The 22,601-nt window shown below is 45.9% G+C and overlaps 1 protein-coding gene across 2 annotated transcripts in view; it reads left to right on the forward strand.

Moving 5' to 3' along the window:
* Positions 1 to 22,601, forward strand: part of TTC7B (tetratricopeptide repeat domain 7B) — a 2,178,739-nt gene that overhangs the window by 826,121 nt on the left and 1,330,017 nt on the right. For both annotated transcript variants that reach the window (XM_069637452.1, XM_069637451.1), the window contains exon 8: positions 1,996 to 2,059. In XM_069637452.1, the coding sequence (XP_069493553.1) occupies positions 1,996 to 2,059 (64 nt within the window). The remainder of the gene's footprint in view (positions 1 to 1,995; positions 2,060 to 22,601) is intronic.

Consider the following 22,601-nt stretch of genomic DNA (forward strand, 5'->3'; position numbering starts at 1 on the left):
CTTACCATAGCATCCACAATGTATATGAAGAAGTGTGAAAATATTAGTTTGCAGAAGAAGGGATTGCACAGTAACCTATTTTTGTGTGCCTGTGTGTGCATGGTAACCTTTTTTCCCATGTGTGTATATCAAAGAAAACATCATTTAATACCGGGTTTAGATGATCCAATTTATTGCAACAAAACCCATGAACTTCAGAGGGTATTGGAAGTGACGACCATCTTAGCTGAGTCCTCCCCTTAGATATCCCCTGTGATGTCATTTTTTATCTCATTGTCAATCCCTACAGTGATGCCACGCATGTACTCATGGGCTGAGTAACGTGGGGGAACTTCGAGTTAAGATGGTCGTCGCTTCCCACTGAATTTCTTGGGTATTGTTGCAAACAATAGGATCATCTTAATCCAGGATTAACTCTATTTGTTCACTGAATTTCAATGGTTTTGTTCTGCCATATCTTTTCCAGGGCCCCCTGGCATGGTCTTCGGCTTTCAGCCATGGCTAGTAGCCACATCCTTCAGCTATGTCCACGGTTCACGTTGCAACAATAAGGCAAAAAGACCATGGCCCTTGACGTTTGCCAACGACTCATACCCCCTGCTCCTAGCCAGTTGCTTGGTACTCCCGCTGAAGCCCTTATCCCCCTCACTCATCCCTGCCCATGTCTCTCTGCCTAATAACTTTCCAGATCTCACGAGCCGTGGTCTTCATCCATGTTCACTGTCCACATTGCATAAATTAGCCAAAAAGATCACTGGACATTGCCCATGGCATTCAGCTGCGGCAGCGGTCCCTTTACACCACACACAGGCTCAAAGACTGTGGCTGTGCCAGTGGATCAAGCCTACAGCAGAAGTCCATAACCCCTTCACAATTAAATTATAAATTACCACCGGCATTGGGGGCTGTGGTAATGTTGGTGGTCCCTTGCATGTTTCTGACCCTCTTAGTACTATGTAAATTTACTGCAAAAGCATCTCATTGATGGGGGTGGGAAGAATGGCAGATTACTGTAGGAATAGAAAATGCTTGGTTAAAAGTCTTGACCCTCTCCATGTGCCCCCCACCTATCTAGGTCCCCCATAGTTTAAAGCCTCGCTGCCCATCTCCTTCTACCCCTTTCTTTCTCCGGATCGTGTGACAATTTTTTTACGAACGTGTCTTGCAACATTTCTGTGAGAATCCCACGGGATCCCCTGGTTAAGACAGCCGGTGTGGAACAAACTGGCTCCCCAGCCCACACCTAACCTATCAGTACACAAATGGTCCCCTTTCCTCCTCCCGCCCTCTACCCTTAAATGAAACACCCTTTCCGTCCTCTAAATAACATTTTGAGCACTTTTCTTTTTAGGCTTTGATCGGGATTACCACAGGAAATAATTGCATTGAGGAAAGAAAACAAATTTGTCTTTTCATTTCTGAAAAGTCTCTCTGATGCAAAGTACCATCTGAGATAGAGAAACTTTTTTGGGACTTGGCCGCACCCCCTTCTCCGTTAAATTAATTCAAAACCACTGAACGGTTTCAGCCTAAACCATCAAACGGCACATGTACAGCACGATGTTCCCAAGTTGTTTATTTGGTGCAAATCCATCCAGCATTTTTCGCATTACCTGTGTTCAATGGAAGCACCATTTTTCTCTATGAGAAATTGAATGGTGCTTGGTAGAAAACCGCTTTTTTTTTCAAAACAATTCTTAATAACTTTTGATCCATTTTGCACCTTTTCCTTATAATTTCCAGTTTGGAGGGATGCGTGGCAAGCCATTTGTTTATGGGAAACTTCGTCCAAATGTGTCCATGTAGTCAAAAGGTATTGGCAGTCGAATTTTGGGACGAATCAATGCAAATTGTTTTTCTCCTAACTATATGTCTGCCAGTGCTACCCTAAAATATATATATATGTATTATATAACATCTAAAATTGTTCAAGATATATTGCGCCATTGTTGTTCTGCCATCTTCGAAACCTAAACCTTCTTTTTTTATCTTCAGCGTATTCTGCCCTCAGGAAAATACCGAAGAAGCGTTACTTTTGCTGCTGATTAGTGAGTCTATGGTAAGGAGAACGGGTCATTTCTTGTGCTTGTGCTTTTGTCTGGTCTTTCTATCTATGCTCATGATCTCTGTACCTCTTCATGACAGGGGACATTTAGCAGTGCTTAGAAGAGTAGAATTTACTGCCATTTCTACCAGATCAGCACGTCCAAACTTCCTGTTCTTTTTGATATTAGTGGAGTGCCCTACCTTAGCAGTGCAATAGCGATATTTGTTGTGTGCTTGGGACCAGGGCCGGCATTTCATCTGGCAGCGCCCAGGGTGAGGAAAAAAAAGATGGTGCCCAGACCTGGGTCAATACGGGGGGGGGTAGGTATTGCCAAATATTATTTCCTTGCCCTGTTGCCCTGCTAAATACAGCACTGCTGCCAAACCAGCAGTGGTGCTGCATTTAATTAAGTGATTAACTCCCTGCTCCTATGGTGGTATCACTTCCATAGGGCGCTGAGCTTGGGGAAGCCTTTGAAAGGATGCCCCAAGTTGGTTTAGAATCAGTGCCAGTGCCCTAAGTGGCGTAAGAAATTGAGGGGGGCCCTCATTTGGCGGCGTGGCTTATCTGATGGGCGTGGCCTAAAACTTGAAGGCGTGGCCTAAAGAAGAGCATGTAAACATGAACAGGGGTGGTTTCGTCTACATAACTAAGCGCATACTCTGCAACGCTGCTGGTACAACTAAAACGGGTGGTCCCGGTCAAATCATTTAATTGTACTGTCTTATCATCGGCACTTAAGTCCTGATGTAGTAAATAGTGACAGAGTGCGATATAATGCTACAGTATACAGCAGTGTAGCCCCACAGCATACGCTTGTTTGATGCCACTGGAATCAGAGTGCGTGCCTTGCCATCATTCTTAACACTATGTTTGATGCCACTGTCCTTGATCAGTGAAATAAGAAAACAAATATTATATTTCAAACGTATGTCCATGTATGCTGCCTGAGCCTCATGCCCATAAGCTGCACATGGGTTCACGGGCCCTGCTCTCAGCCAGGATATACATTCATATTCCTAAATGCATACGCGGGCTAGTTTTACTGTTGGCATGCATTTAATGGATAATCTTCTCAGCATTGCTGCACATTGCTTTATTGGATTGAAAATGAGGGTTCTACTGCGTTTGCATCCGTACTGCATTTACACCAGTAAATGCCACTTTCACAGTAAATGCACAACTGGTAATTCATCTAGTATGCAGAATTTGAGGTCCTATTTCATCTGCCCTTCAACTGAGCCGTGCCTCTTAAATGCAATGCAGCATAAACATGTTCTCAAATAAAAGTGTGTTTGTGTCAAAATCTTGAACCATTCTACTAGATTCCCATCGCCAATAAAGACAAAACACACTTGCTTTTATAACCAAGACACCCAACGCAACTCATTAGGAAACAATATTGTTTTGTGTGGTGAATACATACCAGAACGAAGCTTTTTCACCATCCATGATGTTTGTCAGTGATACACTGTAGTAAAATGACCAAGGCTTTTCTTAACAGCTCACTTTGGTGACTTACTTTTTAAAAACAAATGTTATTATTGAATAAATTGTTTTAGTTGATTTAACAACTTTTTCAATTACACATACACAATTCATTTCACTGTTCATGTTCAGATCATCAGTTTGTATTACATTTGTATGTCGTCATCATATCATAATTACTTTACATGGATATACCTTTTGGATACGTATACTTTTAAAAGACAAAATTTAGCTGTTATTTATGGCAGTTTAACATTGACAGTTCTTAATACGGAAATCCAGATTAGTTCAATCCACAGTTATGCCTTATATGCTCGTTTTACCTCATAAGTACCTAAACATAGGTGTACTTAACGCAATCTTGTTCATTTGAACGCTATCAAATTTAGTTCTTTCAAGAATTGAATGCAATCAATAATCAATGATGTATTAGTGGTGTTGAATATTGCATCCCATAATTCATTCTTGGTCAGAGACATTCTATGCTTAAAATGTTTATAGAGATAGCGAGTTCTCAGCTCGAGAAGAGATGGACAGTCGATCAATAGATGTCTTGTTGTTTATATGGAATCAACCTCTTTGCAGTAGGTACATGTTTTAGGTAAGTTCGCTTTTTTATCATATGAGGCAAGTTTATCTTTTGCAGGCAGTAGATCAAATCGAAAACGTAAAAATGCATCTGCATGTTTTATAATGGATAAAATGATTACATTTAAAGATGTGCCAATGCCCGGAACGAACCCTGATTGATTGGTATCAAATAGATTGTATTTAGTCAACGATTTAGAAAAATCTCTGAGTATTAGTTTTGCAAAGATTTTCCCTGGGACGTCAAGAAGCGCAATGGGCCTGTAGTTTGTTGGGTCAGCTCTATTCCCCCTTTTAAATATGGGAATAATTATAGCTTGCTGCCATGAAGGTGGAATTTGGTCCGTATTTATAACCCTCGAAAAAATAATTTTTAACACATTTGCCCATAGTTCCGGATTCTTTTTTATTAACGAATTGGAAAGCAAGTCCGGGCCGGGGGCTCTAGACGTGCTTAATTTTGTTATTATCAATAAAATGTCTAATTCGTCAAATACCAAATCTGTTCATTTCATATTTCTTAAGGGCTCAAGGGTATCAGTTTGATCTACTTTCTGTAACAGCCCTTGAAAATGTAAAGCCCATGCAGACTCTGGAATTGGATTAAGTAAAATTGATTTGTGGGCATTACGAGGGGTATAATTAATCACTTTCCAAATTTCCCCCGTGGATTTAGAAATCGGTGCTTTCAGCATGTTCTCAGCTCGTTCTTGTTTGTAACTATACAAGAGTTGCTTGATTTTATATTTATATAGTGACTTTATTTGATTCTTGCGTGATTTGCTTCCTTTTACTGATATAGTTCGTAATTTCTGTTGATGTACATTATACGAGGAAGGATACAAGCTTCTTGTTTTATTATTTGAATACAATCACTATAGAAAATGTTACTCTATAGAGTCATCTTGATCTGATTCAGTCAGTTTGTTTTTTTAGTTTTACTATTTGCTCAGGGTACCATTTAAGCCGGTTTCCCTCATTATTTGTATCTAGCGAGTAGGGATAGTAAACATTGTTTCCAATTTCACGTGGCAACCAAAATACTTGAAGTATGTTGTAATCACTGAGTTTGATCGGTATGACTTCAAAAGGTGCTATCGAAATAATTTCTGCACTTGAAATAAAGACGTAGTCTAATATAGACTCACTGCTCTTATGCTTCAAGTTGGTTTGGGTGGTGTATCAGTTGGCGAAGAACCATTTAACATAATAAGATTTCTTTCGGCAGATAATTTTAACCATTTATACCCTCTGGAATTATATTTTAAATCGGTGAGCATACAATTTACATTGAAATCTCCCGCAATAATTATTGATGTAACATTGGGGTTCATAAGTGATTGATTTAGCACTATTTCAATTTCTTCTATGAATCGAGATTCTGAGGGAGATAGAGGATTCCAGTAAATGTTTATTAGACAGGACGGATATAATGGATGATGGATATTAGTTATAGAAATTTCTACAGCCTGAATCCCAATGTCCGTAAACGGCAGTGCTTTAATAGACAGTTGGGAGTCATTACGAACTGCTATAAGTAGGCCCGCCGCTGGACGCCCTTTTGCAGGTTTGGAAGCTGGTACAGTATAGAGTTGATCTACCCAGCATGGGGTGGTCTGGAGCCAGGTTTCCTGCAATAGGACTATATCATATTTATTTAGATTCGATGTGGCATTAAAAAGGAGATGTGTAAACCCATGAGTATTCTATGACATTAAAGAACAGCTGTGAACTAGTTTAGTCAAATTTGTCTAATGATTTGCCTGACCTTGTTGAATTTTCTTTTCATTTTTTAACCTTTCCCATTTGGATGGAGGGAGCCCCTTATTCATGCCCGCATCTGATCTACACGTGCAACAAGGGTTTTCATTGTTGTGAGCTTGATTTTCATTGTGGTTAGGGTTTTTATGTGCTGATTCATCACTCTCGTGAGGAGGGAAGAAGGCTTCAAAATGCAACCCTCTGTTTTTTTTTTTGTAACATATTTTATTTGCATTTAATTATGTAGACAATATGCGACTTTTGGCAAATAGAAGTTAGCAATATGTCTAACTGTTGCGTACAATAACAGTTAACAAGAAATAACATGATAAACAACTAAACAAACAATCTTCGTTTGGCGTTAGACTATCTGCAGCGACTGTTCGGGGGTCAGGGAATGAGAGACCAGTGCTCAGATGCCGAGAGAGGTCCAGACTGGGCGTCTTCAGAGGTGTGTGTGTGACTTTCCCAAACATTGTGTCGGTTTAGGCGGACAGTTCATGGGGGTTTGTGGTCTGCGGCGAAGGGAATGTCTCGCACAAGGGCTTTCCATGATTCAAGGGTGTCGTTTGTGTCGTTCGTTCCAGTGTTAACCCCGTCTTGCCAGGCTCTGGTTTCCGCTTCGGTCCACCTCTCCAACTCTTTGATCCACCGTTCATATCTTGGACCCCCCGGTGACTTCCAAGCCATTGCTATGGTTCTCTTTGCAAGGATGCATGAGATGTCCATCAACTTGACTACATGTTTGAGCTTGCTTATTCTGGGGTGGGCCCCTAGTAAGCATTCCTTCTGGTCCCATTCATATCTGGTGATGCCCACGTTGGTACAGGTCTGCTTTACTTTGGACCAAAGTTTTGTCGTTTTGTTAAAAGTCCAGAACATGTGGATGAGGTCAGCTTCTTCGCTGTTGCACCAGGGGCATTTCGGGGATACTTTTTTGTTGAAGCCGGCCACCCGCCGTGGAGTCATATGTCCTGTAAAGGACATTCAGCTGTATCTGCCTAAATCTAGTGTTTCTGGACACTTCCTTGGGGTAGAGTAGTATTCTTTCCCATTCTTTGTCGGTCAAAGTGGCACCCAGATCTGTTTACCATTTTTCCTTCAGTGCCGCACTTTTGGGGTTGGGTCTGTCCATCAGTCAGCTATAGAGCCTGGTCACTGGTTTCCAGCCGTCTGCTAGTTCATACATCTATTGTAGTAGGGGATCTGGGGTGGGTTCTTCAGGTCAGTCTCCCCAATTTTTCTGGGCTATCCGTTTGAGTCGATGATACCACAAGAATTGGCTGCTCGCGAGTCCCTCTGTCGTTTGCATTGATTCAAAGTCTCTGAATTTGCCATCATCGAACATGTCCTCCCATACGTAGATCCCGGCTCTCTCCCAGCTTCTCGCCACTGTGAGATCTGTTGCGGATTTGCACGCATCAGCCAGGATGGGGGTGTTGGGTGAGTACGGATGACTCAGTTGCAGGATGTAGTTGGTTCTGGTCCAGATCTGTCTGCCTAATTTTACGATCATGGGGACATCTTGTGTCTGTTTCAGTGGGTTCCAGAGTGTCTCTTTAGGGAACAGGTTGGAGGGCATCTGTCTTAGTAATTCCGATTCAGTGTTCAGCTCATACTGAAGCCATCTTGTCACATGGCTGAGCTGTGCTGCTAGGTAATACATTTGGAAATCAGGAAGTTGCACCCCACCTTCTTCATGACGCAGCGTGAGGACTGATAGGGGCAGTTTGTGTCTGGTTGGTCCCCATAGGAAGTCCCTAATTAATGTTTCCAGCTTTTTGAAAAAGGGTGGGCGGATGTAGTGGCAGATGTTCATGAAGTGGTACAAGAGTCGGGGAAGGATTATCATTTTTACAATGGCTGCACTGCCCATCATAGCGAGTGGTAGCTTTGACCAGAATTTCATGGATTTGCGGAGTCCTTTCACAGTTGTTTCGGTGTTATGGTCGTGTGTAAACTCCGGGGTGTGTTTTATGTTGATGCCCAGGTAACGGAATACTTCTGGCTGCCACTTCATCCCTACTTCCAGTAAGTCGGCTTCCTCCAGGCCCCTGAGTCTGGCCAGTGGGAATGCACAGGATTTCAATCTTCTAAACTTGATCCCTGAGTAAAGTGCATAGTTGTCGAGGACGTCTAATATGACTTGTGCATTTACATGTGGGTCTTTTAAATATAAGAGCACGTCGTCGGCGTATAAGGATATTATAGAATGATGGTTGCCCAGTTTTATTCCCGCATCAAAGAACTATTTCCTAAAATAAATAGCAGTCGGTTCAAGGCCTAAGATGTATAACATCGGAGACAGTGGGCATCCCTGTCTGGTGCCTCATTGAATCGCCCAGGGTTTTGAAATCATTCCGCCAGTCTTCACTCTTGCCATAGGTGAGTTGTAGAGCATTTTGATCCATCTCACGAAGCCTTCCCCAAATCAATATTCTCTCAGCACCTCGATCAACCATTCCCAGAATATGGAATCAAAAGCCTTGATGGCATCCAATGAAAACACCGCTAGATCTTCGTCCCTCGTGCAGGTCTGTGCCATGATATGCTGGAGCCTCCTGAGGTTAGCCGTAGTGTTATGTCCTAGGACAAAGCAATTTTGATCGTCGTGAATTGAGGTTCCCACTACCTTTGCGAGTCTTTTGGCCAGAATAGTGGTCAGGATTTTACTGTCTTAGTTCAGCATTGCCAGTGGGCGGTAGGAGTCGCAGTCGTTGGGTGGCTTGTTCGGTTTAAGCATGGGGACTATAATTGTTTCCTTCATAGTGTTGGGAAGATGTCCATCCTCGTATGCCTTCATGAAGACCTCATGTAGTATTGGGGTGATAGTGGCTTCATACGCTTTATAGAATTCGGGTGGGAGGCCATCACTGCCGGGAGTCTTGCAAGTGGCCAGGGATCTGATTGCTTCCGTGACGTCTTATGTGGTGATTTTTGTTTCCAGCGCCTCTCTCTGTTCTTCAGTTAGTTTCGGGAGCCCAATCACTTCGAGAGTAGCTTTGATTTCCTCCCTGTGTACTTGTTTTACGTGGGAGTAGAGTCTGGAGTAGAACTCCGCAAAGGCATTGTTGATGTCCAGTTGTGCCTTGTGCGTTGTCCCGTTTTCATCTGTAATCTCTGTTGGGAGGTGCCTCGGTTGTTCTCGCTTGCACAACCAGGCGAGTAGTCTGCCTGGCTTGTTGGCTTCTTTGTGGGCACTAGCGGTGTTCGTTGTGAAATCAAATTTTGCTAGTCTGTCCCAAGAGGTTCGGCATTCCTCCCGAAGTTCTTGCAGGGTTACCTCCATCTCCGGCGTGGCGTCAGAGGAGTTTTCTAGGCGTGTTATTTCCAGTTCTCGCTCCTCCAGTGCTGCCATCAGATGTTTTCGGATACCTCCCACTCCTGATATCGCCTCACCACGCGTCACTACCTTCATTGCCTCCCATAGTGTGCTCCAGCTTCTTACAGAGCCTTTATTATTGTCAATATAGTCCTCCAGTTTGGTGCCAAGGCTTTCTCTAAATTCGTGATCAGTGAGTGCTGCAATGGGCAGTTTTCATGTCGGAATCAGTGATCTGGGTCCTCTTAACTTCCATTGCATGATCAACGGCGAGTGATCGGAAGTTGATCTGCCTAGGTATGATGTAGTGTCTGCTAATAAAATGTGTTCCCTGTCGACAAACAAATTATCTATCCTTGTGTGGATCTTGTGCGGGGATGAGTAGAATGAGTAACTTGTCTCCTCGGGGTGTTGTTCTCTCCAAATGTCCACCAAGTTGAGTTGTTCCAGTGTATTATTAAGTGCTTGGTTGGCAGCATTATGTGGGTGTTGGGGAGGTATTGATCTGTCCATGTTTTCGTTCCTGGCACAATTGAAATCACCTCCCCATATAAAGGTGCCTTCTCTATGGTGCACCATTCTGGAGCATATCGATTGGAGGTGTGAGGGTATACCGTGATGAGGAAAGTAGGAGTTCACTAGGCAGACAGCGATGTGTTCAATGGTTCCCCATAGTATTAGGTACCTGCCTTCTCTGTCGGCCTCTGCACCTAGTAACCGGAATGGTACATTCGGATTCACCCACGTGAAAACCCCACGTGCGTAGCTGGAGTATGGTGATCCTTTTCCCACTCCTCCCCATCTCGCTGCTAGCTTGAGCGAGGCCTCCTCCGACAGGTGGGTCTCCTGTAGCATTGCAATCGAAATCTTCTTTCTGCAGAGAAAGGATTGGATCCGATTTCTTCTTAGATATGAGCCCATCCCACGTACGTTCCACGTCATCACTTTCAATTGGACTGCCATTGGGATATAGTGGTGCGTCCCTCGATTCCACCCATTCTAACGTTGTTCAGTGGTCTGGGTTTCCCGTCAGTGGATCCTCCTTCTCGGCACTTGGTCTGCTTGTGTTCAGGTTCAGAACTGGCGCACCTAGCGACTGCATTCTTCTTGCGGTGCTCAGGCGCTGTCGCGCTGTCAGAACCCATCTGGGTATCAGGCTCGAGCAGGGTCGGTTAGGCAACTGGCCTGTCCTGGTCTGTTCGTGGGGGTTAGGTCCTGTGCCTGGTGTGGGGCCAAGCGAGGGCCGCATCTGTTTAGCTAACTACAATGTGATTTACTTTCTGGTTGCAGATTGCATATGCTCCCATTGGGTCACGGTGCAGCGGGTGTTCACTCCTTATGCTTCTCGTCTCACGGCTTTTCTTATTCGTCCCTGGGATGGGTGTCGCCACCTTCTGCGAGGTTATTATCTTCCATCCACATGTTGGCTGCAGCCGGGGCCTCCAGGAAGATCGCTCGGCCCTTAAAAATTACTTTCAGCCTTGATGGGTAGAGCAGCATATATTTCAGATGAAGTTGTCAGAGCCTGGCCTTAATTGGCACAAATGAGTATTCCCTTTGTACCTTTGGAGTGTAGTCTGGATAAATAGTTATTTTGGAGTTGCTGCGTTCTATGGGGCTGCCCTCTCTGGAATACCTCAGGATGGTTTCTCTGTCTTGGAAATTGAGTATTTTAGCAATTATAGGGCGAGGGTGTGAGCCAGGGGGGGGGTTCTTTTGGAGGGACCTGTGTGCCGTCTCTACTGCGTATCCCTGTGTGAGCTTCCCAGCATCTATCTCCTGTTGCAGGAAGGACTCTATGTATGCTGTCGGGTTCGGCCCTTTGTCGCCTTCTGGTATTCCCAGTATTCTAAGGTTTCCCCTTCTGGCCCGCCCTTCGGCCTCCTCGGCCCTCGCTTCTAGCATGGCAACTTTCCTCTCAAGGTCCACTACTTTGGCTTTCAGTTCCACAGTGTCCTCAGTTGATCCTTTATAGCTGATTCAGAGTTCATCACTCTTTCCGTTAAATTCCTGGCATCTTGGCGCACTAGTTGGATGTCGGACCTGAATTCATCTTTTTTAGAGTCTATGAATGTGCACAGTGATGCTATGGCTTCTAGCACTTGGGACTGGCTCTCCGTGGAGTCCACTCCTATTGTCCGCGCAAGTTCAGGAGTGGAGGGGTGTGAGTTGGCTGAATATTTGGCTTTGGCGATGACATAAGTGTCCATCGTGGCGGGTTTTGTTTTACTCCTGATGGCCATGATGAAATCTCGATTCGCAGTGCTTGGGTTGCCTCGGGGGGAGTATGCGTCAGCACCCTGTGGTAGTCCTGTTGGATGGTACTAGGGTCTGGTGGCTATAGTGGGCTCACTCCCTTGCGATCAGTTTGGACGTTTTAAATGCCCAAATGTCTCTTTAGCTTCACGGCGTGGCGTGGGGAGTTCTGCGGCAAGGGGATTTGGTGCTTCCCATAAGCGCCATGGGTCAATGTCTTCCCCCTTCTGTTCAGTTCGGGGGGGGCGCCTTGGGCTTGTTATTGGCGTGGAGTAATGTGTGGGGCGGAGAGGCGGCTTTTGAGGCCCCTCTACTGGCTTGTGCGTCCCCCCGGGCCTCTTCACCTCTAGGATGGCGTCACCTGCTTCTCCGGGGCCAGTCGGTGTCGTGGTTGAATGGACAGCTGGGCGCTCTCGTTCTCCCGACCTGGTGTCTCCTCTCGGCTTTCAGATGCCGCTCGCACGTGAGGCTGCAGGAATGACTGCTGCAATTTTCTCGGGCGTGCTTCCCACTACGCGGTGTGGGCAGGGCCCCCTCTCCTTACGGGGCCAGCCCCCGGCGGCGGCTTGTGGTGCAGCTGGATTGCTGGGGGTGAAGAGACCCAGCGTATTTCGGCGCCTCCGCAGGGGGGGCGAGCTTACCTGATTGCGGCTGCAGCTCGTCTCCCCCTCCTGTGTGTGGACCTCGGTGGAGGCGGCCGATCTCTGTTTCCCGGATGGCGCCGATGTCATGGAACGGCCACCATCTTGGGTGCAGGCGAAGACAGGAAGGGGGGGGTCCAGCATGAGTGAGATTATGTGCGTCTCTGGGCTCCGATTTTCTTCCCAAGTTGCCATCTCGCGTTGGGGATCGGTTCCGCTACCGTCGTGTGTGATTAATGTGTCTGAAGAGTGTCTGCATGCAGCAAAAAAGGATCAAGATACGGTGTCTCGGCCGAGCTCGGCGCCTCAGCCTCTATCCACCATGAGCTCCAGGCCACGCCCCCCGCAACCCTCTGTTATATAGTTCTTATCTTTCTTTCCATATTAGATTCTTGACAATCGTTGATCTTCTCTATAGCACTAACATCTTGTTGTGCAGAAAAAAGATTCCATAATGAGGTGATATCATTTGTGTTTATTTGTGACAAGGCTGGAATTGAATTCATTATTAGCAAGACTGTCGATCGATTAGGAAATGGATCTGAATGCAGTCGATCAAACATTGTTATTTTTAAACATTCGTCTTTTAAAGTGAGGGGATTTGGCCAATAAATGTCAGGTCTAATTTCATCATGGATTATGTCTTCATAATGAGGTAAACTCTTTGGTGTACCTCCCATCATTGAGGAAGCTGTTACGGTGCAACTGTCTGTTACCTGTTGGTGTTTCATTGTTGGTTGTTGTATATCATTTACTTGTGAATTTATATTATTTAGTAAGGAAGAAACGAACTCATCAGAATTTCCAGATAGACTCTGGAAATTGGTTTGAAGGGATTTCCACCTTTCATCTAACGTTCTAGTCGCAGAGGAATTTGCATCAAAGTTTACATGAAAGATTTGAGCAGGTTGCTGTTTAGTTGTATTGTGTAAACCCCGATGCACCACCTCTGCAAACAGATCATTCGGATAAGTAGACAAGTTCATGAGTTCCTCATGAGTATCATGCATATTAACATGATTCAATTATTCACTTACAAAAGCAGTTGGTTGTATAGGGATAGACTTCTTACCTTTAGAGATGTCCACAACCGACGAAATATTGTCGGAATCAACCCTCGCAGGAGAAAGTTGGATCTTTTGGTCGTTTAATTTATGATCAGACAAATCGTGAGACACAAAATCAGAAGAAGCCAAATTAGCAATGAATTTTTTTGATTTAGCTTTTTGATATTTTTTGTTTTTTGGATATTTTTTAGGTAGACTTTGTTCAATTTCTGGATTACGACCAGAGTAATTCAGGTTTTGAGATGTTCGTTTTCGGTTCCCTCTCCTTCATTTGGATATTTGTCCTGGCTTGGAGAGTACTTCATAAAGAGGTTTCTCAATGATTTGTACGTCAGGAGATTTTGGAATTTGTTCCAACGAATTAGAGGCCAAGGGTGAGTCAAGATTTGACTCAGCGATGGGATTGACTTCCTCCAGTGGTGGACACTCCAAAGGTATTACAGGTTGAGGTGCTATCCTTTCAACAGAATGAACACAGTGGTTGTTGTTAGGGTCTGCAATCCAATCCATTTTCCGATGTAATAGTAGTAGTGAGTCTTGCTGGGACGCAGATCTGCAGTCCAAAACTTCAAACAGTTTGACTAGAGAAAAAATACTAGTATTAATAGCGGTTAAAGCCGCGTCCAGAGCAGGGTGGGTTATTGATGGGAATCCAAATGAAGGACGTGCAACAGGTTTAGAAAAGGAGGCCACCAAGGATGATTGGGATTCATTTGGAGAGATGATATCCTCGGGGGCATCCGTAGTGTACAATTCTGGGGTTTTAGAAAGTATAGAAGAGTTTGACACATTAGCAGCTACAGAAGCAAAAGGCAACGAATTTGCACCATTTGGGACTGGTATTTGTGTTGAAGAGGAAAGAGGGAGAGGAAGAGGGAGTAATGGGTTTAATATATCTGAGGGCTTTGTTAGAACATGCTCCAACGTTGTTGTTTTGGTAGGGACAGTTTTCACTATATTAGAGTATAAGGCCTTCGAGGTAGTATCATATGAGGATATTTCAGGGGCGCTTTGTTGGGGTTCCATACAGAACTCTGGAAGGTAGGAAGGAGTGTGAAAGTGGCTATTCTCTGAGGGTCTGGAGGAAAGGGATATGCAACATTGCATTGTCTTATCAGATAGATGGAGCCCTTGCTTCCTTGCATTCACAAACTGCTGATTCAACAGTGCTATATTGTTTGAAAATGTATTAACTGTTGAGTCTGCCGTAAGTGACTCCGGATGATCAGGATTCACAAAACAAATGGCATATATCTGGCGAGAATCCCAGAGTTTTTTTGGAAGGGAGACCAGGATTTACAGCTCTCATGTTCAAGGGAGATTTATTAGAAGTAGTGCGCGATGATAAACTCGGGACGCGGGGCATACCCGCTGTTAAGCGAATCATACCTGCACACTTGAATTGGAGCCAAGATGACTAGCTGTCACGTAAAGTGAGATAATGAGAGGCTCAGGAATCAGAAGATTGCTACACAAGGAGTATTCGAAAATATCTTCGTAGAGTTGGAAGTTTAGAATAACCGACAATGAACAAAACTGTCGATTTTGGAATTTCTTAGCAGAGTTTCACACTGACACGCTGTACCGCGGTGCAGCGGTCAGCAGTCAGTACTTGTCTGGGTACTCCGCTTGGTGCGTGCACGTCCAAAATCTTATTGCCAACGTAAAAAAGAGGCGTGGCTTAATTTCTAGAGGCAAAAAAACACACTTATATTAGTAATAAATCAACTTTAAGTCCACTTATAGTAGTAGTAGTAGATGAATCACATATAATCCAACACGTATTTCCAGTGAATACCGAGGAGGAGCTGGAATCAGGAATCATGTAGTCACGCTGGAGCAGGGGTAGAGCAGCGTGCAGGTAATGCAGTCAGTACTCGTCTGGGTACTCCGCTGGGTGACTTCCTTTTAGGAGTCACAAGTATCTGAAGAGGTTCCGCAAAATTAAAAGATTCGCCCAAGCGTCGCACAATTTGGTTATGTGCTTCCGTTGGGACCTGCGAGTTAATGTTCCCAGGAGAATTTTTTGACTCCATATTTATACCCATTACATGAGATAGTGCAGAGTAGTGCAGCGTGCACTGATAGAGTGCAGACGTGTGGCTTCAAGGACTAAAACATTCGAAGTACAAAAACGTCAAATAACACCCCCGGCCTCTCAATCTGCTGAATAAATCGTTCTTCAGGGTTTCACCTTCACGATTTATTATGGCGTGCTCCCTTGCTAGCAGGAGATTGGGGAAGCAACCAGGACAGCACTTGAAAGAAAACAGTGGTCATTTTAGTATATTGCTAAGAGCCAAACCCTTGAATTCTGGACTAGGGCTTTTAAAAATAATAACAAGACTGGTAAAAAAAGATTTGGCCTTTCAGCACATCTACCTTTTGCAAATAACGCATGAATAGCAATGGTCATTTGCAAAAGGAAAGGGGTGATGGCTGGGAGGTTATGGCCTTTCCCCCTGAAGTGAAGTCTATCAGACGCTAATGTCTCAGCCATGGGGTTAATGGGTCAAACGTTAACACCCTTTTGTCTCCACTCCTGTTACAGCATAACAGGGAGTGGAGACAAAGGGGTGTTAATGGTGGGGTGCATTTCCTGAGCTGTGATTTACAAGTGCCAGCCAGCCTCAGCTTCATGCAAACTAGTTTGAGCTAAGCTGTGACTGCCCTGCACTTCTGTCAGTCACAGCTGCCTGGCTTGATGACAGCGGGCTCATCACTGCACTTCTGTCAGTCACAGCTGCCTGGCTTGATGACAGCGGGCTCATCACCCGTCGCGGCTGCGGCCTTGGCGGGGCAATGACCCGCTGTGTGGTGAGAACAGGGGCCCCGGCAGGTCCCCGGCTCAGCCTCACATTAAGCCCAGCCATGGCAGACCCTGTCCCACATACAGCAATGATCAGTACTGTATTGTAATTTTAAAAAGCACCCGACGCCAGCACGAGGGCAGGGTGCATTTTATTACAACAGGGTGCCTGTTGCGCCTTCACCCAGCACGCCAGCTCTGGGGAGCCCTTGAAAGACTCCCCTGATCTTGCGTGGCGGTGGCTAATGTGGTGACCTGGGCCTAAAGCTGGCCCTGCTTGGTTTCTTGCAAGTCAACCTTCTTGAGGACTGAGCTCCGTCTAAACTCGCTTCTTCCCCATGTCCTCAGCAAATGCATAGCCCATCACCTTGGCAGTGCGTTTTCCTGCCACTTCTTCTCCAAGTTGTGTGTGTGTGCGTAATCTGTCAGTTTAGCCATCGCATGCTCGCTGCACCCCCACCATAGAGAAGTTAGGTTATATACTAAGTAACATTGTCCCCACTTGAACACTCATTGTTTGAGGCCTTAAATGAGGTATGCATTATTCAATCTGTACCAGAAGTGGTTACATTTGTAAATAATAATAATTTCGCATTTATAGCGCTACGAATCCTCAGGTATCTGAGCGCTGCTTTTTATTACCCAAGGCGTGTGGTGCTCATTTATCCACCTCGGAAGGATGAAAGGCTGAGTTTGGCCCTGCCGGGATTCGAACCTGCATCAGCAGGCTCTGCACCGATGTCATGCCAAAGCAAGGGCTCTACTCGCTGTGCTATCGGACCGGTATGGCCTTCAATCTTCAAATGACTTGGGTTCCAACATACGCGAATTTCTAGCAAAGCCGAGTGTAAAGAAAATAAATTATTAAACGTTATTTGGGAAGTAAATAAAGGGAACGTTGCCTTCTGCTGCCTACACAAAAACTTTGCCTTGGTCCATCGAAAAAGGGAGGTTTTATACCACGGTCCTTCATGTAAATTACTCTCGACCCTTTTACGTTTTCTCCTGATTTTGATTCCAACGTCGAAAGTGATGGGGCCGAGATTCGGGATCATCCTTCAACAGAGCGCACGCTGCTTCTGTAATGAGGGACTTCTTGGCACTATAAAGAATGTATTAATTGAACGTAATGGGACGTGTGGTTTGTGTAGGGTCCAGTTTAGCTCTTTTATGGCTTCTGACACTTCTTTTCCCAGATAATACTTATGGGATCGATGTTTAACTTCTGATCACCTATCTGATCACCTATCTCTAAATTTAACATTGCCTAAAGCACTAGTAGAAATACAACATGAATTCACAAATGGAAATAGCAAAGACACAAACTCTGTCCAAAGTATGAAATATTATGATCATAGTTATTGCATTTCAGTGAATTTTGTTTTCATGAATTGTCGATTGGCGAAGTGTATTACGTATGTATCGTAAAATGTTCTCATTTTTATGTGTGATTTTTTTTTTTATTTTTATTATTTTAATTTTATATTTTTAAATGCTATGATTGTGAGGTGTGTGTTCGGACTCTGCCCGGTCAGCCCTTTCATCCTTAGTTCCACTTTCTGTTCCTACTCCCCGGCAGCTGTGTCCTCGTCACTTGCGTGATGAGTGCTTGGGGGTCTGCCAGGTCAGCCCTCCAGAGCTCCTTCTCCCCGGCTGTGATCCGCTTCGCCCATGTGAGATGTGTGTTTGCAATCCTCCCCGCATTCTCCCTAACCCAAAACGCTAAATTGGCATCACTTAACCTCAGCACGACAGCTGGCACAGCATCTGTGCCATTCCGTTGCAGGGGCCGGTGGCTATCACTGTGCGCACTTAGGCAGAGCAGTGTGTGGGTGATAGGCTCATGGCGCCGTTTCCACTCACCCCTCTTCACTGGACTGAATTCATCTGACGTGGCAGTTGCAAGTTGCTAGATACAAATGGTGGCTCGGCCCTGTCTTTGCCCTGGATTCTCTTTTTGGTTGGGATGTAACACAACTCGCCCGCACAGCAGTGGCATTCAAACTTCTTTTGTTTCTCCAAGTTCTCTTTTATTGTAATCTCTTTGGACAGTTCACAGCATTACATTCACATGAGCAAAGCACCATCGCTGGATCATCAAAATGTCATTTTGAGTTTAGCAACCAAACGTGTCCCCGCCCCCAAAATATAACAGAAGAAAAGGAAGAGAAGAGGAAACATTTTTTTAAAAGTGAACCACACAAACCAGATCAGAGTTGTTGCAGCAAATATCAAGATCCCTTTGGCTCCTTTTGTGCAAACCCAGCCAGTCCACGAAAGGTTAGGTTGTGGTAGGCCTAGCATCTGCCGAGTCCCTCCAACCACACCTCAGTCCAGGGTGAAGTGTTTCATAAGCTGCGGCCAGAAGAACTTGAGCTTTTTGTCCCGGATAAAGTCCTAGAAGGGGGTGCAGGTCCCTTCGATCCAATGTGAGCACAGTTAACTCCTCCATTGCTATAATTTCCCATACCTTCATCCAAAAGTATGAGATACATAGGCCCTCCGGAGTCTTCCAGGAGTGGACACGGTTTATCCTTGCGGCCATCAATAGGTGAGAGATGAGATCCGTCCTGGGGCCCGACATAGGGAACATGCCATCCTCCGGGGCATCCCCTAGAAGCAGTGTTGGCGGGCACATGGGAAGTGCGGCCATCAATAGGTGAGATGAGATCCGTCCTGGGGCCTGACATAGGGAACATGCCATCCTCCGGGGCATCCCCTAGAAGCAGTGTTGGCGGGCACATGGGAAGTGCGGCCATCAATAGGTGAGATGAAATCCGTCCTGGGGCCTGACATAGGGAACGTGCCATCCTCCGGGGCATCCCCTAGAAGCAGTGTTGGCAGGCACATGGGAAGTGCGGCCATCAATAGGTGAGAGATGAGATCCGTCCTGGGGCACGACATAGGGAACATGCCATCCTCCGGGGCATCCCCTAGAAGCAGTGTTAGTGGGCACATGGGAAGTGCGGCCATCAATAGGTGAGAGATGAGATCCGCCCTGGGGCCCGACATAGGGAACATGCCATCCTCCGGGGCATCCCCTAGAAGCAATGTTGGCGGGCACATGGGAAGTGCGGCCATCAATAGGTGAGAGATGAGATCCGTCCTGGGGCACGACATAGGGAACATGCCATCCTCCGGGGCATCCCCTAGAAGCAGTGTTAGTGGGCACATGGGAAGTGCGGCCATCAATAGGTGAGAGATGAGATCCGCCCTGGGGCCTGACATAGGGAACATGCCATCCTCCGGGGCATCCCCTAGAAGCAGTGTTAGCGGGCACATGGGAAGTAAGCAGCCTGTGATGTCTCTGATTCTGTAGCGAATCTCCTGCCAGTAAGTTTTCATGATCGGACAGTGCCACCACATGTGTGCTAAGTCCCCCAGTTTCCCAGAGCCATGCCAGCAGTGGTACGAGTAATCAGGATGGATCACCTGTAGTCTTTGTAGGATCATGTACCACCGAAAACAGATCTTGAGAGCACCTTCCTTAATTAGAGAACACTGGGAGCTTTTTTGTGCCCTAGCCCATATCCTCAACCAAGATTTCTCCGGAATGTCCTCTGACATGTACAAGAGCTTTTCCCCCGGGGAGGCATTTTCCAACATGCGGTAGCAGGTGGAACATTTGCCTGACTCCTGCCCCTCCAAGATTTTGAGTTTGATTCCCTTTAGGGGGGCGAAAACCTGCCAGCTTAACAGTGTTGTGAGAGACCCAATGCCGTATTTGGGCATAGCAAAACCATTCCGACTCTGACAATTGGAATATTTCTTTACATTCTGTGAATGTGAGCAGTGCATTGTCTTTGAGTCCTTCAATCTTAGGGTGCCCTGAGACTCCCACTGTGTGAATTCCCTACTATCCATGCCAGCGAAAATGCAGATTTACGGCTCATCGGAAAAAGCGGGCCCAGCCATGCCTTAAGCCCTCTCTGAGCACTAGCCTTATCCCAATGTTGTAGTGTAGTGCAGGTAGTCAATAGGGGGTTCTATTGCCAGCGTTTAGCTTCCTTGGGAAGAAAAGGAAGGTGGGCTAGTCGAAAGGGTGAACAAGTTTGCTCTATTTCTTTCCACTTTCCACTTCAGAGTCCTTTCTTCTGGAGTCCAGTCTAGCATCGAGGAAATCTGCACCGCCCCAAATTACCTCTGGATGGATGGGACCCCCAAACCGCCCATGCCTCTAGACCTTGGAGAAGCCTACAAGAAATTCGAGGGCGTTTCCAGTGCCATATAAACTGCCTCCACTGCCTTTAACAGGTCACATAGATCTCTCTCTCTGGGATACAGATTGGGAGGGCCTGGAAAACATAGAGGAGTTTAGGGAGGAGGGACATCTTAACGGCACTTACCCAACCCAACCACGAGATTTCTTGCATGTCCCATCTCTGTATCATCTCATTGGCTTCCTTCCATAATGTAGGAATGTTAGCCCTTAGGAGGGAATTATAATTTGATGTGATGCAAACTCCCAGAATCACTGCGTTCCCTGCATCCCAAACAGTCCTAAAATTGAGTTCTCTGATGTCCTTCTCTCGGAAGTAATTAGATATTGCGTCCGCTATGTGAATGTTTGCCGCAACATCCGTTAGAAGGAAGTTGTTGGTCCTCCAAGGTGGTTGGGCCTGGGTGAAGGGCAGGGCCAGATCGTGAGTGAGTTTAAGGGGCGCATGATGTGAAAGAGCTTTCGGGTATATGTCTGTCCCTACCATCGTGGGAATGAGAGTGTTAGTAATAAGAAACATGTACAACCTAGAGATCCCCTTGTGGACCGCCTTGTAAAAGGTGTATTCCCTTTTCCCAGGGTGGCAGAGCTGCCATGCCTCTGAGCGAGTGTTCCCTCAGGAGAGTAGTCATGGCTAAAAAATGCCTTTTGTCATTATGAGTAAGGGCTAGTTATTTGCTCATTGTTAGGTCAATTACACAGTTAAAGTCCCCTCCTAGGATTAGTTCTCCCTCAGTAAATTTAGCCAACACCCCTGAGAATGATGCTATAAACCCATCATGTTGGTCATTGGGGGCATACAGCGAGGCTAAAGTAATCTTCTGTCCCAGCAAAAGTGCTTGATAAGCAGGTGTCTCGCCTCCCCATCCATCAGCACCCTCAACACTTTTAAGGGTGTGCCTTTCCAGACCATGATGGCGATTCCATGCTGCTTTAGGCCACTAGAAGCAAAATAGGCTTTGGGGTATGTTTTGTTACCGTGGTGGGCTTACTCTACAGGCAGCAGGTGGGTCTCTTGGAGATAGACTAGGGCTGAATCAAGGGCACCTAACCTGTGAAGCAGGGCCTTGTGCTTGATCAGAGAAAGAATCCCTTGCACGTTCAGGGTCACACAGAATAAGTAGTTATTCGCCATCATGTGTCCCTTCGGGCCCAGGCTGGGAATAAAAAGTGCCAAAAGCACCTGCTGAGGAGGCACTGGCAAGCTCACCCACATGAGAAGCAGAAGAAATCAATTGTATGGGGGGAAAAAGAGACATAACCCCAAAAAACAAAAAAATAAGAGCAAGAACCTAGCAAGCTATTTTTGGAACCTATCGAATAAGAAATGAGCAGGTGCCAATCCCTCTGGCCACCCAGCGTAGAATTACCCCCCATGAGCCCAAACAGACTGCATTAAAAGAAACCATCATACAAAATATTACCTCAACCGGTGAACCTGACCTTCTGTAAACCCTGGAGCTAGAGGCTCTAAAGCTAAACAAACTGTAGAATTTCACCCATGTGTCGACCTGGCAGCCTACTCAGAAGTATCAGTCCAGATCAGCAGGCAATGGCTCAATGTCTGTCTCATGGGACTTCTTTGCCATGTCTTGTCCCCCCCTGGGCTTCCTGGATTTGTCACGAATAACAGTTTCCATGCCGCCCGCCATTTCGGCTCCGTCGTCCTTCTAATGAGTCTTTGCAGGGCTTCCATTAGGTCAGATGCCTTCTTTTCTTAGCTGATTGCATAATGCAGATTTTGATATTCGAACAACAGCTTACATGTGAAACCCCATCGGCAGCGTATTCTACGCTACTGCAACCATGCCGACACAACATGCAGTTTCCGCCTGTTGGCAAGAGTAGGTGGAGACAGTTCTTGAAATTGAGAAAGCCTAGCCCTCTGGAATTCCACTGGCTCTTTCCTCCTGGCTGCCGCTATGTTCGCCCCCTATTGCTGAAGTAGTGCACCCTCGAGAGGACGTCCGGTATGAGATTGCAACGCTGCTGGGCAGAGGAAAAGACTCAATGTGTTCTGTCCTGAGTGATATGTGCGTACTCCGGGAGGTCTGATAGGGCCCGGAACAAGTCTCTGACATATTCGGCCAGCTCTAGATCTGGTATATGCCACGGGACCCCACAAAACCAGATGTTATTTTAAGGGGATTGTGTCCTCCGACGTATTCCACAACTATGACCGTAATCACCACAGCTGTGCTGCTTCAGAAATATTTTCGAGCGCCGACGTCACCGGATGTTATATGTAGGACGCACGACGCACGTAGCCTCAGTTCCGTTTTTTCCGCGAATGTGTTCGCTTCGGAATCTCGGCGCGCCTCGGTTCTTCTCCTGTTGAATCGGTTCTTCTAACTTGGTTATTGTGAAAATATGTCTTCGTCTTCTTCTACCCCGCAGTCGGGC

The sequence above is a fragment of the Ambystoma mexicanum genome, chromosome 14, assembly GCF_040938575.1.
Source record: "Ambystoma mexicanum isolate Mex_15411 chromosome 14, UKY_AmexF1_1, whole genome shotgun sequence".
NCBI classification, from domain to species: Eukaryota; Metazoa; Chordata; class Amphibia; order Caudata; family Ambystomatidae; genus Ambystoma; species Ambystoma mexicanum.